The sequence below is a fragment of the Carassius gibelio genome, chromosome B15 (assembly GCF_023724105.1).
Source record: "Carassius gibelio isolate Cgi1373 ecotype wild population from Czech Republic chromosome B15, carGib1.2-hapl.c, whole genome shotgun sequence".
NCBI classification, from domain to species: Eukaryota; Metazoa; Chordata; class Actinopteri; order Cypriniformes; family Cyprinidae; genus Carassius; species Carassius gibelio.
The window spans coordinates 23,436,696-23,455,685 of NC_068410.1; the positions used below are offsets into that span (position 1 = coordinate 23,436,696).

General features: G+C 35.5%; 1 protein-coding gene across 1 annotated transcript; it reads right to left on the reverse strand.

Annotated features, from left to right (window-relative positions):
* Window positions 1-557: 557 nt before the first annotated feature.
* Window positions 558-17,452, reverse strand: LOC127973105 (transforming growth factor beta-1 proprotein). Its single transcript, XM_052577165.1, has 7 exons — window positions 15,645-17,452; window positions 8,518-8,781; window positions 6,240-6,326; window positions 5,975-6,122; window positions 5,140-5,290; window positions 2,523-2,633; window positions 558-2,233 (listed from the first exon to the last, which is right to left on the reverse strand). The coding sequence occupies exons 1-7, from the start codon at window positions 15,967-15,969 to the stop codon at window positions 2,186-2,188; spliced, it is 1,134 nt and encodes a 377-aa protein (XP_052433125.1). The 5' UTR covers window positions 15,970-17,452; the 3' UTR covers window positions 558-2,185.
* Window positions 17,453-18,990: the final 1,538 nt, after the last annotated feature.

Consider the following 18,990-nt stretch of genomic DNA (forward strand, 5'->3'; position numbering starts at 1 on the left):
TGATAGAACTCTTTCTAAGTTAAAACATGTGCTGTTCAAAAATGAATAATAATATATTAATATGAACTTGTTTTCTTTGCATGATTTGAAGTCTAAAAATGCTGCTTATTTTTTTTATTAAATTTTCTGCAAATAAACATACATATATATTATAAAACATCAGATATAAAAATGCTGATATTAAGATATGCCTATTTACATACTCTAATAAATTAAGCACTAACAGTATTATATATAAGTATAGTTGTTTGTAAAGCACAATTTGCTGTAGAAAAGTAGCTTTAACTCCATTATTCCACCTACAGTATCCCTAATTGTATTTAACACTAATATATACAGCTTATATATACTTTTTGCCAAACTGCTTTATAAAGGATACATGTAGAAATGTATATAACAAAATGTGTTACAACACTCCCATTTTCTCCTCTAGTTAACTTCTGGACAGGATTATTTACTGTACTACTACATTTCATGTAGTACAATACATTATTTCACATACAGTATTTGAATTTGTGCATAACAATCTGTCTTGCCATTAGATATTGTGGACTGAATTGTGATTTTTGTTTATTGAAACAATTAATTTCACAATTGCATAAAATAAGTGCAAAAAAGGAAATGTAATTATATAATAAAACACTGCATGGATGTAAAATGTTTGTCAAAGGAATTCTGTAGCAATTTCAAACACTTGCAGTTGTCAAAGTATAGCAAAGATGACAGTATCCTCAAGGGACTGTAGTTTTACAACAACTAGCCAGTATTTTTCAGTTAAGCATGTCACTGCATTAATTTTGCAAACAGTGTATTCTCAGTCGTGTTGTCTTTAAGCTAACATACAGAACACAATTTTGATCACTCAACACCGCCGATGTCAAACAGGGCAGAGAAAGACATGAAGCCTCTATAAATAATGTTCCTTGTAAAGATGTCAGTACTAGGCCAACACAGCTGAACACCACACAACAAACATACACACGCATGAATAGAGACTCATCAACACAAAAACATAATGTGCACAAACATGGCTGAAACTAACAGAAAAAAAAAAAAAACTGTAAAGTATTACTTAAGTCTGTTTTTAGGAGCAGATTATTTGCATTTTGACAACTTAGCACATTCTTGTTAGCGATTCATTACTTTAATAATTTAATATAAGTATTTACAGATATTGTATGTATTTGTTGTACTATCTGTCCTTTTACTGTAAAACAATAATAACTGAACTGAATAGATACATTACAATTTTATGACACAGAAAATCACCCAATGCAAACAATCTTAAAGGTCCTAAAAATAAGATTCACCACCTTTGTGTGAAATTATTTTATTTCATAAATGTGAAATGTGTCCCAGACGTGTTTTGCTGAGATTGCTAACAAACCCTACTACGGGAGGACCTGAAGAGGCAGACATTTTCCCGTGAAACACAGTAGAGTGCATACAGTGCAATATGAAGTTTGAAATGTTCACCATTCAATCCTATACCTCTATACCTCTGTTCCACTCAGACCCTGTTCACATAAACAGGCTTCAAAGCACAGCTGTGCATGACAATAAAACCTACTGCGCACATAAAAAAAATAAAAAAAATCTATAAAGCAGTTAATTGACCCATTCTCCAATCCCATTAGCTTTCTTGTAAGTCTCACACTGCACGTCATGAGCCTTTACTTCCATCATTTAGTGCAAACACTTCTCTTTTATGTGTTTACTTTTAATTGAAATTTGAAATGTTCCTTTGACATGATTTCCTCTATCAGTTCAGCACCATTAGAAATCTTCATTGAACATTTGGCATGCAATGCTACACGGCTGCCTTCATGGTACAATCAAATGATGAACTTATAAGGCAAAATAAATTAATGGGAACTGATAATGTAAATAAACATTTAAAAGCATATACTTGGTTTAATATTGAGCTTGTTTTATGAAATGCTTTAACAAAATGTCTTTGTGTGCCACTGTAGAGGGGCATCGTTGAGAAAGTCTTTTCCCCTCTTTGCTTTTGCTTCCACTTTTGCCCAACTGTCCCTTCTCCTTTCTCCTGTCTGTTGTCTCAGCTCCTGATTTTCCTTCCAAGACTTTACATCTATCTCTCTGCTTACTTTTCGTCCAGAGAAAGATATAAAGCCACAGATCACTTCTGAAGATAACATAATGTTATGCAGCCAGATGAACTCTAACTGCACTTGCAGCTCCTCACCACCATGTTGGACAACTGCTCCACCTAGAAACAGAGCCAAGACAAAATGACTCATTCACGTTGACTCATTCAGGCGAAAATTAACATTTTAAGAGACTGGGGAGATTCCGATATTTTTTGTGCATAACATAAAGTACTTTCCACTTAAATGTTTAAGGTAATAGATATACCAAATTGATGTTACTCCAAAGAACACACTATTTCTGTGATGCCTTAAAAGTACATCGACACCAGTTCTGGGATATCTATTAACCTATATGCAGGAAGCTGAGAAGCAATTAAAAACTGAAATCCGCCAGAAAGAGGCCTTTACCTTGTGTTGTCTTCCCACATAGTACAGAATGGGCAGAGGGTCTAAGACTTCAGGTACGCAGCATGGCTGAGCCGATGCACCAGGGTTGTGGTGTTTGTACAAGGATAATATCTATGAGACACAAATACACATACTATTTGATGCTGCAATGAGACAGTAAAGCAGTGCACACTGCAAAATAAGTGTTCATAAGCGCAACTGTTATGTGAAATCACATTGAAATGCATTGAGACCACTGACCCCTGATCTAATTTAGAGCACAGAGTGATTTGCACATGATAAAAGATGGCTTAAGTTATATTATGGTGTATTTTAATCATGAGTTTAGTTGTGTATTTGGTAGAATATTTTAATGTAAACAAAATGGTAAATGGTGTAAAATTGCATGATGAAACAATTCAAATTGGTGTAACATTAGTTAAAATTTTGTGCATGGATTTATTCTGTTAATCACTTAAATATTAAAATATTCATTATACAAATGATAACATTTCTTATAATCCCCTGCTAACTATTGAATTTTAAGAATTTACTGTGTAGTGACCAAAATAACATTCATAAATGACAAAATTATCCTAAATTGTAGCTCAAATTAGCAGTCCGCAGTTTCCAGCTCTGAAAACTCTTGGCATTCTCTCAAACAACTTCATCGAGTGCATCTTTACGCCCTTTTAAACAGAACTGAAGCATTTGTCAACTATGTTGGCTGCTTTTCCGTCACTATCTAGTCCAACTTTCCCAAATCTTATAACTATTTATATTTCCATACAAAAATATTTAGCAAAATATTTATATCAGATGGATTTACAATAATAGGAATCATTGCTAAACATGTATGGCAACATTTGATAACTTTTCCAAATTAGAGTTTCTAATAACTCATCAGATGTGAGATGTTGGTTTGGTGGTGTACTCCGTTCAGGATGAGTATGGCAGCATTCTCAAGACAAACTGTGTGTCTATTTAATTTCAAAAAATTGTTTGTGTTTCGACCTTTATTTATATAGCACTTGAAACAACATGTTTTGATGCAAAAATAATTCAGCTCAGCTGTAAAGCAGCTCAAAAAAGACAAACATAAAGAGACATTATTCAGATCAATTTGATCACGCTTTGATTCACAGTGTCGTTTCGTTTACATATATGCGGTTGTTACACTGATCTTGCCTTCTAAGTACCTCACATGTCCATCTGGATACTATCTGCATTGTAAATGAACTAAAGTACTCCACTGCTGTGAAGAAGAACGTTTCCCTAAAAAGGAAAATGAACCCAACTGACCTCCATATTATTGGCATAAAAAAAGAAGAGAAAAAAAAAAGCATTCTTAAAACTGGTGAAATTCGAAGCATGCATAGGTACAACTCAGAAAGCTAAAAAGAGACCGCTAAAAGAACATCACTGTTATAACTTTAGATGTAATGACATAAAATATGACATTTCAGCCCTTGGGATAACTAGCCATTCAAACCTGGGTTTTGCCAGCTTTTGCACTTCTCAATCCTTCACAAATGCCCCTCTGGATAATACTGTACTTCTACATTGAAAATGAACTAATGTTCACAGCCACAGGTGCAACACAGCATACTTATTACACAGATTCCAACTCAAAGAAATCTGTCATCAGTTTTTCTTAGCTTGGTGTTGTGTATCCTTGCTCTAGAAACGACAGGAAGCAACCAGAGCAAAGCTAACACTGCAAAGCAGGAAATTCAAGGCTGCATTTACACTATACACTTGGCAAAACAATCCATGGTTGGTGGAAAAATCAATTTAACCTGCGGACTAAAAAACTTGAGAGCGGCTATTTATGAGGTGTTTCTTGTTGGTTATAGTGCATTCAAGAATGATCATGTGACTTTTATGTTTTCCAAAAAAATAAATAAAAAATAAAAAATAAAAATAATAAAAAAGTATTTTTTTTTTTTTGCTAAATACTTATTTATCGCATTGTCTGAAACCCCCCCCCCCTCTTGTAAGCACAAAAACTTTTTTGATATATATTGGAGTTGCTAAATTGAAGTGTTTCCAATATGCATATTTTTTAATTTGCAATTTTAATTTGTGCAATTTCAGTTTGTGCAATTTGAAGGCTACAGAATCAAGACTAGTGTAAAAGTAGCCCAATTCCACTGGAAAACTACCTTAACTTTTTCAATGATGTGCGACTCACATTAATGGGAATAATCGATCAGTGTGCTTACATGGCATATGCAAATGTACATATCGAATTCATATCAGATTTATTTCCACATATGAATAAGCCCTGAAATGTATCTGAAAATACTGGAATAAAAAAAGGAACAACAACAACAACAACAACAAAAAACAGTGGGTCACTTGAACCATGTAATCTAAATGTAGCCTTAATGTGATGTTTTTTGTACTAAATTGTAAACAGATTAGAAATAGTGCATCCCAAATTGTGTAAAAAAAATATTAACCCAAAAAGGTTCTAGTGTTCTGGGAAAGAGTTCCTGTGTGTGGTTTCAGGCGAAGAAAACCGGCAAGGGGCATGTTCAGACATTCTGAAGCTTTTGTTACGCAGCCACTGGTGAAGTACATGCTTTTGGATACATATGTGTCAGCTTCACTGGTCAAAGGGACAGTACCCTACCTGGGAGTATTTGTTCTCAGCATTCCAGATGTAGGTACAGGAGCCCATGCAGTAGTTGGCAAAGTATCCCTTCGGCTTGTTGATCCACTTCCAACCCAGATCTTTCCGAAAGTCAATGTAAAGCTTCCGCATACAGCAGGTCTCAGTTTTTCTGCCAGAGAATGTTGGGAAAGAGTGAGTCTAATTATCTTATTGTGTGTTCAGTGGTGCTTAACTGCATTACATGTTTACACCTCAGCTTAAAATGAGTGATGGTGAATTATTGAATTACAGTCTTTATCTATTTTTTTCTCATTTATTTCTTTGGCAGTCCATCAAAAAATGCCAAACGTCCATCTTGGTGAGTGCTTATTTAAATGCAATCAGTTATATCTTACGTGAACATTAATAGTTGGGAAAGTAATCGAATGCATGTCTTTATATTAGATCTATGCATCTATGCATTTAATGTTCTTCACTGAATAACATTAGTAACTTTAATAACAATCAATGTATTTAATAATGCATTAAATCATTCAATTTCTGTAAGGTAGGATATTATTTTTTAGTAGGCTAAATGATTTTATTTGTAGCTTTTTTTTTAAATTAATTTTATCATATTGTTTGTAATTTTTTTGACGGGTCATTTTTGAGTTTTTACGAATGCACTGACAGGGGCCACCTGACAAAGTTGTGCTAGGGATCCCTAGAAGTCCAGAACCAGCACCGCCAATATCACAATATAAAGGACATTCAAATTTGAGCCAAATAAGAAGAGTATAAGTATTTATTATCTGTACTCCTTTACTGTATTTATAAATCAAACATAAAAGTGAGAGAGAGCTAATAGACTTACTCATCACAAGTTTCATCAGTGCCAACAGCTCGTTTCCTGCGAGCGGATGCAGGGGAGATGCCATTAGAAGGCAAAGATAAAGCCAGAATATAAGGCTTTGCCATCCTCTGTTCCAGAATAGCAGTGTCACCTCTCTGGTTGTCTAGTCCTGAAAATACACACATACAGTACACAGAGAAAAAGAAAAGATTAAGTATAAGATTATATCAGTTTCTTTTGGCATACATTTCCAGAACTATTTTTCAGATTATTCAGATTTTCATACCTGATATACTGAAGAGGAATTTATCATTACTCTGTTGGTCTGTTTTACAGCCACAGTATAACCTCAGCTCTAAACTTTCTTCCTCTTCTGTTAAACACACAGAAACACACACAAGTTCATTGGGGTTTTGCACTATATAAGTCATATAACACATGCACTAACATCAAAGGTACATAACAATTGGTCACATACTAATCAAGTCCATTTAGATTTAATAATATAGTAGTTTCAGCCAGTTTCCAATCAGTCAGCCAGTTTATCTTTTAAATTAAGTAGAGAAAGCTATCAGTTGTTACTTATAGCTACATAGTTTTGCTTTCCAAATGTACTACACTTCTGTGAATGGTGACCATAGTTTAACCGTGGTATTTCGAATAAATTCGTAGTCAAATATAAATTCATAATTCTGGATTATAATGGCTAAATGAAAGAAACCCTGACTGCTTTATTTGTTTCTGAACTTTTTCACCTTTATTAGACATGACAGTAGGAGACAGGAAATGATTAATCTCAGTCTCAGACGTCAGAAAGCCCACACTCTGTTAGCTAACTGTCTGATGCATATGGCACACTAAAATGAAGATAATTTCTCAAAGTCTAAATCTAATTGGCTGACTTTTACAGGATTTCAGGGAGACTATATGCATCTATCTTTAACAGTCTGCCAAGAAACAAAGCCATTTTTCAAAACAGTCTTCCAAAAGACAAGTTCCAGAACTGCAATAATAAGCACTTAAGAGGAGCAAGTAAAAAAAATAAATAAAAAAAAATAAATAAAAAAACATTCTGTATAGTATCTTTAACCTCTTAACCCTTTGTAAACATAGATGTAAAAATGCTGAACTTTAAAACCTTAAACTGTTGTGACTGATGAATGCTTTGGAATACAGACTTAAGGTTGGTCTCTTTTAAAAGAAAATTATTTATGAGATGAAAGTTATAACGAGTAAAAAAGTTTAGGCTCACTATAAAGAAAATTTACTTTTTTTTATTTAACACACTTTCTTTTATATAACACAATTTTTTGTGTTATATAAAATAAATATTACTCAGAATATATATATTTTTTTATAAAATTATAAAAAATCTAAATAAAAGCCATATGTCTTACTAAGTAATGCTCCAAATTTGAAGTTGATATCGCAAAAAATTAAAAATATGATTTTGTTTAGGTACTGTACCAAAATAGCTAATGGATGAATCCTGATTTTTCAAATGCATTTTCCTGTCACTAGTGTATACATTTATGTTACAATATTACTAATATTAAAATAAAGAAATAAATAAACAACCCCCAAAATATGAAACATCGAGATTCATACTTTTCCAACAATATGTTTTGTAAATTTTTGGTAAAAGTTTTAATTATAAAACATTATAACAAATTCTTTAAGGCTATATAAAAAAAGAGAGCCAAGCAGTTAACAGGTTAAAATACATTTAAAAGTTTAGTGAAAAGGAGATATGTGAACAATATTACAATATGTGCAATTCCCTGAATAAACATACTGAAATTGCCAAAGTTACTGCTAGAGTTTTACATTTTCTGAATGTAAATGGTGTTTGTTTGTTTGTGCAAAAATAGTTTGTTATAATTATAGTGTTCTGAAAAAAGCCCACTTAAAAACCATTACATTATGAATAAGATTGTGCTATTCCTTCATTTCAGCTTTGTAGAGCATTGCATTAGGTTGGGGGTTCGATTTGCAGGGAACACACGATAGGTAAAAATTGTCGCTTTGGATAAAAGTGTCTGCTAAATGTATAAATTTAATTAAAATTTAATTTAAACCTCTCAATAGAGTTTCAAGAATTATTCTTGTCTGTTTGCACAAAGAATGCAAAATTAATTATATGCCAACATTTAATGCTTAGTGTTACTAATTTATTCAAATCCTAATCAGAAGTATTTGAAATAGTAATACTAATGCTACTAATCTTAGTACAAGTAACATTTCATCCAAATTATGGTGCTTACGACGATATTCATAATATATTTATTAAGTATAATATGTACCATCATGATTACTCTTTTAAGTACTGTGGTCTGCAAGTTTTATTTGTTCTCATTTCAGCTCCAATAACAGAATCCTGCATTATTGTCTCACTGAGGTTTTACGTTATTACATCTTTAAGTAGATGCCCAAGAAAAAGAAGACCGTTTTATCCAAACAGATTATGTGGAACATAATTTGAGAATGAGTGCATCTCAAATACACTCATCAATCACAACTGGGAAACTACAACTGATGTTAGCTGACTGCTGCCATGACCTTACCTGAACCCTGCAGCCATTCTATCATGGTCTGTTTCACGTCAAACGAGAGCCAACGATCGGACAAGTCCTTGGAGACAAAGCGAGTGCCCAGATATCGAGCCTGATCGCCCGTTCCCCGATACAGCTCCAGCCTCTGCTCCTGGTCCATTGTAGGATTCTTAATCCGAAGCCGAAACTCTGCTTGAGACAGCAGCTGGTAGTTTTGAATACTCTGCTTCATCTCTGACACGTTAAAAGTCATCTGATACTTTGTGCCATTCTGAACTAGAGAGAAAGTGAGAGACAGACAAGTCACGGTTATTTTAAAGCTCAGACAACAGATCGCTCTTTTGTCAAATTAACCATTAATGCACAAAAGAACAAAAATGTGCCAAATCTTTGAAAGATATTTCAAGTTGTGTTTGTGACACTAAATAAACTAGATAGCTATCCATGAGCAGAACTGTACTGTATGTTTGGCTTTGTTTGTGAATTGATCAGTATTTATCGGACTGTAATTTGTTGCTTTTTATGTCAGTCAGACGGCAGTTCTTGTCCTTTATATAGAGGCAAGACAGCATTTGTGTTGTATGGTTTAATGAGGCTCATCCTGCCCTTGCCTGTATTGTGGTTGTAGCTGTGTAATTTAAAAAGAAAGCTATCATTAACCTGTGTTCAGGGTTGCTATAACTGCTTTTGCTGCTGTTTAACATGGGGCCTATGGTGTGGGATGAGTTTCCTTAGTATCATTATGTTTACGGCCACTGAGAAGCCTCCCATCTACTGCTGGATAGAGTTTTAGGAGCTCTTCTAGCACCTAATGTCAGTGTGACATATCCCAATCTTCTAGCAGAAGAAGCTAAAGGCCATCTGCATAAACAAAGCCACAATATTAAGACCGTGTCTTACTTACAGTTTGACCAAAGCAGTTAGCCAAGTCTTTCTTTTCAAATTCGAATAATACCAATTTATTATTAAAACACAATTTACCATTAAAAAAGATGCCTATACAACCAAGCTGCTTAAAATTGTTTTCAAAGTTGAAGACTGAATGAAAAAAGGTCGCCTGGTTAACTGCTAGCTAATAAAATTAGTTTTTTTAGACACAGTCTTAATATAGGGGCTATGTTAATGCCACTCGTCACAGTATCGATGAAAAAAATGTCAAGACTATTAATCCAATGATATCAATACACAAATGTTCAGTCGGACAGATGAGACTGCGTCGTGTCTGGGTGATTCTCGCTCTCGCTGTGGGTTTTGTTTTGCTGGGGTTTAAGAGACACTTAACATTCAGTACACTGCATTATTGATTTGACTGCACTGACACTATTGGATGAGAACAACATTTGAACTATTTTGAGCTTGATGAGGACATTATAAACTGCCTTTGTTTTATAATTATTTATGAATTTATTTATCAGTGAACTAAATTGAACTGACTCCAGCTGAATAATGACACTATTGATTTCTGTAGAGCTGCTTACTGAATTATTTATATGATTGATGAACTTTACACAGTTACTGAAGTGAACTGACTTGAACTGAATTATGACATTTGAATTCCTCATATTGGATGAAGTTTGCATCGTTGATTCTGTTATTTTCCTATATACTGTATTACTGTGAAGCTGCTTTTACACAATTTGTATTGTATAAAGCACTATAGAAACATAGATGACTTGACTAGACTTGCCAGCAGTTTATTACTTGGGGTTTAATTAAAATAAATCTTAATCCTAACTGTAAGAACCTGACCTTGCAAACGCACATCAGACGGAAAACTTAAAAGAAACCACTCATGAAATGAATGAAACATCCATCACTCATCCATGATTAGTAGAGTATATTAAAGCAATTATATCTTTGTTTTGAGCGTGCTTAAATAAAAGTTAAGAAGAAGGAATAACCGGATGATTTATTCAGATAGCTTGTAGTGATACATTTTAATTAGCTTGGCACTAACTCTGCTACCGGGATCAGTTGAACCAGTTCAGTCTTGATACATGAGATCTATACAATGGAAGTCACACCATCCAGAGTTACATTCAGAGCACTAGGGTTACAGTGGGAGTTTTATAGCTCTAGAAAATTGAAATAACTATCCATCTGCAAACAACTGCTATCTTCAGCAACACTTGATTAGTTTTCCCTCAGTAAACTCCTAATTTGTTGCTTACTGAGTAAGAAAAGTACTTGTATTTGTTAAATTTAGGTATGGCGTAGGATTAAGGGATGTAGAATGGGGTAAGAATACGCCATAAATATGTGCTTTATAAGTACTGATAAATAGACAATAATAATCGGCTATGCATACTTATAAACAACTAGTTAATAGTGAATAGTGTTATGTGATCTAAAGTGTTACTCCTACTACTACTATCAATTTTTCTTTTGATTTTAGAATGAAATGTGACCTGGATATGTTCTCATAAGATTTACACTATAGCAATAATACTTTCTTATTAGCTTGGTTATAAACAGAGAGAGATATATGTAATTATATCACTAATATTAAGTGAAAAAAAAAAGAAATGTACTGTAGTATTTGTTGTATTGTCTTAATAAATAACCAGATGGTAAAACATCCAGTAATGTGAGAGTAATATATATATATTATTGTTTTGGGTTGAAATGTGACCAACATGCTTTTCATAAGATTATGGCTATAATTAATAGTTTTTTTTTTTTTTTTTTTCATTAGCTTGTTACATGTTCCCTGTTGATTTGGAAACTGTTTTATAATGGGTCCAATGTATCAACACCTGTGGTCATATATAAAAGGTGCCAAGGACTGAAGGCACTGCTCTTTGTTGACGGTGGATCAGATGAGGGTGGAGAGGGATTTCTGTGTGTGTGTGTGTGTGTTTACGCAGGCTGGCACCCAAGTAAACCCAGGACAGCTGTCCTAACAGGCAATGAGACAGGCCTATCATTAGTAATGGGTGCAACCAGATTCCAGCAGGCTTAAAAATCTGCCTCTACAACACACGCGTTACACTCCTCTCCTCTTACTATCGCCATCCATAGAATCAGGACTATCTGTGCTGCTCCAATCACATTGAGACATGACACACTTTCCCGGCAGATGAGCTGTGCAGTCAGCACAATCTTTGACATGTGATAACATGAGATGTAAAACAGCACACATGCTGAAGAACAGACTGAAGGGCCTGAAGAAGGACATGGAAACTTGGGCATTGCTGCAGGGCATGGCTGTAAATCCTGAACTCCTGATTTGACAGCATAATTCATGAATACACAACAGTACAGTCTTTCTCTTCATCTCTTTCATCTACCTTCAGCTAACAGATACTGAGTCTAGCAAGCCATAAGGAAAAATAAATGTTCCAAATCAAAATACGATGTGGCAAAATCTGCATTGTAGCAAGTTAAACATCTATGCCACTGAGAGAAAACATAATGGAAAGAACCATGAGCACCACATTAGACAATGACAGAAATCCACAATCCTACAAAAACCTGAAAAATAATCCTGAAAAATATTTCAACACACTCATTTGCTAAAAGTAGTGGTTCCTTCTATTTCAAAATGGACAACACCAAGCATATGATGTTTTTCTATTTGTGTTCAACAAGTTAAGAGGATTACAAGAGCATTGTTCTGCTTTCTTAAATGCATGTAAAAGTATTGCAACAATAAAAATCCACAATATAAATGATTATTGGTGATACCTAAGGCATTTCCTAAAGTATAGTTATGTCTACTACTAGATCAAACCTTGGTCTTTAATATATATTTTTCACATACAGGCTGGAATACATTACACTACTTTTGCCCTGATTTACAGTCTGGACAAGCTGATGCTAGTTGGCAAAAGTAAGAGTCAGTCTGCAAGTTTAAGTTGACAGATTTCATAGATTGTTTTTTTTTTTTTTTTTTACATTCAGACTATGATTCCATCAAGTCGGAGGATTTCAAAACCTGTATTGGAAAAAGTTACTTTGAAACCAATGCATTACAGTATTGGGCTACTCCACAAAAAGTAACCAATTAGGTCCCACTTTATATTAGGTGGCCTTAACTACTATGTACTTACATAAAAAAATAAGTACAGTCTACTTATTGTGTTCATATTGTATTGTAAAACACTCTTGCTGCTATTGAGGTGGGATAAGGTTAGGGAGAGGGTTGGAGGTATGGGTAAGTTTAAGGGTGGGTTAAGGTGTAAAGTATGGGTCAACAGTGTAATTATAAATGTAATTACAGAAATTAAATACAGATGTAAGTACATGTAGTTTTTTATTAAAATATAAGTACAATGTAAAAAAAACAAACATGTATGTACACAATAAGTACATTGTACTAAATTATTAATTAAAATGTAAGTACATAGTAGTTAAGGCCACTTAATATAAAGTGGGTCCCACCTTGGCTGCATGGGCTTGCCTTGTTTTTAATATCAGGAAATATCTTGTTTTGGCACTTGTAAAGGCTCTTTCACGCCAAAAGTGAAATTATTAGCCTCAGGTTGAAGGAAATGCCTCACTGCCAATCTCTGTCAACACAGAGACAGGAGAAGTGTCAGTGAATGAATGGAAAAACTAAATAACCTGTGTTATTTATTTGAAAAATGTATTTTGTTTCAAATTCAAAAGTAATGCATTACTTTAATAGTTACTTGAAAAAAGTAATCTGATTACATTACAAACATTACAAATGTTTGATATTTTGATCTGTTTTTATAAAACATATTGTTTTCATTTTTCACATGTTTCTCTGTCAGTTTGAGCCATGCAATTTAGCTTGAAACCACCTAGCAACATCCCATTACAGTTTAGCATCCAAATACAAATGTTCTAAAAACTTATTCTAAATTCTTAGAAAGACCCAGGAAAGCACACACTACACCCTAACACTGGGGCCGTGATATTTGCTTCATTTTGATAATCAGAGTAAAACATTCTGTTCTTAGCAATCTACATGTTAACTAACGCTCATTAGAGTATTAGTAGGCTTTGAGATTATGGTTACCCCATGCTTAAACCATAATCTCAAAGCCTACTAATACTCTAATGAGCGTTAGTTAACATGTAGATTGCTAAGAACAGAATGTTTTACACTGATTATCAAAATGAATTGTAAACACAGATTTCTTAATCAAATGTAAATATCTAATTATTCATTTACAGATTTGTGGCTCCTTGCAGATTTGGAATTGCTTCACATACCTCCCATCCATTAATTCTTGTGTAACGTAGTCTTGCCAAAGTAAGCAATTACTACAGTACAACAGACTGAAAACATTGAGCGTGGGAGGCCTTGCACTTGCATCGGGACTTATTTCTTTAAATGTATTCCACCTTAAACAAATGTAAGAAGCTTTACACAAACACAAGAACATAAAGAGGACTTTTGTCCCATGAGGGAAACCGCAAAAGGGGGAATTCAATGTTGCTATTTGGGACTATTTCCTCTAAATCTTAGTCACACCTCAGAAACAAGCGGCCTTCTTTGCTGTCAAATGGGCCTGTCAAAAATAGAGCAAAAACACAGAACCAGTAAGAGACACAAAATAGATGGCTCAGTTACAGGAAAGCCCCTAACCCCAGAGGAATACACCAAAAGAAAACAGAATAAGCGAGAAGGACAGCGGATCTGATCTACCCTTATCAACAGTTTCTCGCCCATATTTCTCTGTCTCTTTGTCCTAGGTTTACATCCTTCGAGCAAGGCCCTTCTCCACGGAGGTCTTTATTCACCGCACATATCGCATCACAGGCCTGATGTTTATGTCTGAAGTGTTTGAAGTGGTTAAATGAGGGAAAGAGTGTGAGGGATGAAAGCGGGTGGGTGGTAAGCATCAAATGTAAAGGTATTTCCCCATCAAAAAACAGATGTTTTAACAAGAGGTCTAACAGGTACAAGACAAAAACTGTGAACCCCCCCCCCCCAGCTTGATCAGAGCAATCAAACAAACTGATTGTTCAGAACGAACAGACAGAAGTGTGTTAAAAAAAATTCACCTCCCATAGCAAGAACTTGTTGTTAAGGCTTCGAGTTTAACAATCTAACACATGAAGCCAACAGCAAAAACAACTAGTCTATTAAAATACCCCAGATAGTCTGAGCGCAACAATGAAATGGGATGAAATGCTGCCTCGCTCCCCTCGCGGCTGCATGACGAGATCTGAAGTGAATGCACGAGGGGTTTTTAGGGGAACACAGAACACAAAGCTATGAGATCATGATTCATCACATAGCATTAGAGAACCTAACATTAATCATCTGTACTGGACATGCTGCTCTGCTTTCCACAGAGCTAAAGAAACTAGACAGCTGATACTTGAATGACACTAATACTTCTATAAAATATTAAACCTTTGTAATGACTGGATGACTGTAAACTTTTCAGCTTAATTACAGTGGCTACTTGCCAAATCAGCGCATGCATTACATTTATGTACAGTATATGACATAAGGTACACATATGAAAATTATTAGAAATGAAAACAATTTCATAGCCCATATAAATATGAATGTTCATGTACTGTATGTGTGCTGCGTTTTTATGTCATGCTGATGTATATATACTAAAATCATCAATACATGTTGATTTTTTATAAGTAAATCTAAAATATAGACATGTATTTAAAGGTAAACATACAGATATTTTTAATAAATATGCATAAATATATGCATCTTTATTAAAAATATCTGTATGTTTACCTTTAAATACATGTCTATATTTTATGCATATATATATATATATATATATATATATATATATATATATATATATATATATATATATATATATATATATATATAAATTGCTGCATATAACATTATATAAAACTGTTCATCTTATTTATATCTCATAGGTAACATATGGCAGATTCACTCTTGATATATGGCAATATTTGTCATATTTTACATTTCCATATACGTAAATAGAAGACATGTATTTTTGGTGTGAGTTCACCATATTTAACTATGTCAAATAAACTAGACTGGCACATACATGCAGAAAATCATTGTCTAGGAAATAGCTCAATTATACAGCTGTCAAATATAATTATAATGTGATTATTATATAAAAATATATCTCCGCAGAATGCCGACATCAATAGGACATGATGTTAAATTGTCTCTAAAGATGGACACTTCTGAGGACACTTCTTACCTTGCCGGATGACAAACTTGTGCACCTCCTTGCCAAAGTAATCTTCATTTTCAGCTTGCACAGAAATGGGCTTCATCTTCATTTCTTCGCTCAGCTCAACAGTGCTGTTGTACAGAGAAATCATGGCATCTGGGATCTTCTGTCCTTCACTGTCTTTCTCTGATTTGGGCTCTTTGTCCATGCGCAGTTTGCTGAGGATCTGACCGCGGATGGCCTCTATCCGTTTCTTCTTCACTACCTCCAGGTCCAGTGTTTTGCAGGTGGACATACTTCCTGTTCTAGCCACCATGCACAGAGCCATCAGCACCAAGCAAAGCAACCTCATGCTGCCAGATCTGATAGCAAACTGTCTATAGGTAAGGAGAGAGGCTCACACGAGTCTGTGATGGATGCGGAGCGTTTGGATCAAACAGACACGGCAGTGTTGTTATAATATAGGTGATGCTCCCGATGAGGATTCTGGAAAGCACCTTGAATAATGAAGCCAGCAGCACAGCTGATATCTAATAAGGGAAATTCCTGATGCTTCACCTGTTTCAGAGGTCCATCCAGGTGTAGTTTGGCCGAACGGAAACAACAACTCTCTCTCACACACAAGCTTAGAGGCACACAAAGACCTGAACGCCACCAAGCACTGACATGCACTTTTACATATGCCTCTAAGCATACATTTTTTAAGCACAAGCTTTTCTCCTTTCAGCACAACTTTATTGCCGGCTCACTGCTGGCAGTCATACACAGAAATGCTTTTGTGAGTCCATACGTCTGTCTCTTTTTCTCTCCTCAGGTCTTGGATAGTTCCCGCTGTGAAAACACGCAGAGGTCCAGATACAATGACACATCTGTGAGAGTGTTTGCTCTCTACTCGCAGCTTCTCACATGAGAACCACTAAAGAAGTCCTGTCAACTATTGGGCTAAACCGGACCCCATCCAGCTGCATCCTGCATTCGAAACGAGACAAAGGGACGTGTCCAGCTTAGATTTCCTCAAAAGTTTGCTTTTACAACTTTAGGTTTTCCTCTGCTGGTCAGACTGATTTTCTGGAAGCATTCGGACAATCAGATAACAGTAACAGTGACTTAACATGCAAACCTTGTGTTAAAAAAACCCTGCTGTAAGGCTCTGTAAAGCACCTAAAACATGGTCAAAAAGGTCAGTCAAGTTTGACTAACAGTACAGAGCAAAGACTTCACAAGTTATCAGTCAAAATAAGTCTTTTGTATTAGACTTTTTAAGGGCTACAACCGCATGTTCTCTTCAAATAAGCTTTTTTCCGCTACAAAGACAAGTGGAAAGATCCAATGACACGGCTAACCAAACACACCGGTCGCTCACACACACTTCACTGAGAGGAATTGAAAGGAAAACAGATCCTCTCGGAAAATACCCTGACGTGCTGGACCTGGTGAAGTAATATGTCAGGAAAAATCAAACTAACAACGTCCAACCCACGAGTTTCCAGTGTCAGATGGAGTAAACAAAAGGAGTTAAACAAATGAACCGTCCACGAGCACTCAGGCAGTAAACGCGGGAAGCGCAGCAGTGACAGCCAATGTCCTTTCTCCTTCCCGTCGTGCCTTTGTTCTTTTCTGTTTGTCCACCTTTATGCCTCTTGACCTCAGTCTGGTGTAAAAAGAGCCTCCTTCTCTCTCGTACAGCACTCTTTTTATTAGCTCCCTCTTGTAACACACTCCCTCTCCTTGCTTGTCAGAGCTTGCTGGTGACAAAATGATTTGAGAGAGCTTTATGTTCTAATAACTTCCCACTCCCTCGCTCTCCTTTAGGGTTGCTTTTGCTTCACTATTGCTCTCCGCCCAGGAAATGAGGCGAACAGACTCTCTGAAATCTGTAGCTCGAACAGCACTTCTCTTATACTGGCCATGAAGCCCTTAGCAGCTGCTGGAAAACACAGTGAAAGGACAGACAGGTAAATAACATGGGCATGAAACTAATGTCTGGCCAAACTAACCACACACCTTTTTAAATGAGTGCCAAAAGTGCCAAGGTAAGATGATGAGAGACACACTGGAATGCTCTCTATTGGATAAACACACTCCCAAAACCGAACCTGACGAGCTGCACAACACAGCACTGTTATCAAGACCACATTTATGTCACGCGGTGAGCTGATGTCCACTTTGATGTTTATCTTCTGGCGTCTGCATCAAATGTTTTGAGGCAGCTAAATAGATGTGAAAGTGAAATGTTAGACACATGTGATAAATACTCAGTCTGCACAACACTATAGCAACCAGTTATTTGCATGCTCTCAGATAACCTCACTGCCCTAGGAAAATACCCTGAGTCAAAGGGAATCTACAGTGTACTATACTGTGCTGGAAAATAATTCCATCATGCATTTTCATAAAGTATCAAACATTATGCAAAGCACTGTTCAGATTTCATTGTGCTTTTCATTTGGATTTGCTTGATTTGTTTGAAATGTGAGTAGCAAGGAAATTAAGCGTATCTCTATAATTTAAATATATTGTCTTTTCTATGCTTTGGTAAGGTGCAACTGATGTATTGTTCTTAAAATAAAGCTGATCAAGCTTCAATATGTTTTGACAGCATCCTTTTTCGTGTGTTTCTGGCCCCCTCTTGTGGAAACGAGAGCAGTAAAATTGTCTGCTGGTTTGAAGTCTTAACAATAAATTCTTGCAAATTATTTAACAACGGGTATTCTATCGCTATTTAACATGACAAAAAAATCGAAACCATACATAAGTCACTATAGCTATGTATGGATGTAATACTTCAAACTCCCTGAGGTTACTGTGGGACAGGGTCAGTCCAGCACCTTTTGTTTGTGTTTGTTCAGCCAACACTGACCTGCAAACTATAGTCAAGGAAACAAGCAGGCTCTGAATCTGAGAGATAATCTATGATTAACTGTTTCGTGATTGTAAAAGAAAATCTATATTTAGTAACTAAACAACACTACCCACATAGCAACATTGTGTCGGCCCAGATGCGGCCCACATCTGGCACCCGTGGAAAGATGATCTGGCCCACATGCAGCGTGGAATGATGGCACTTGGGCGGACTGCTCCTGTTTGCCAGATTTGAGCCTCAAGCAGGCCATAGCAATGCCACATGTCAGCCAAGAGTACATAAATTAACCAGAACTGGACCTTATCTGAGCCACAAAATCTGTGTATATATTAAATATGAAGTAATATCAGCCTTAATAAGCCTGTTAACAAGCAGAATCACTGAAGGAAAGAAAAGAACAGAAAAAGAGATAAACAGAAGCACAAGAACTACAACTGACTTCAGACACAACCATAGATGAAATCAATTGAAGATAAAAGAAGACATTAAATCTCTGGAGATCTCAGCAGA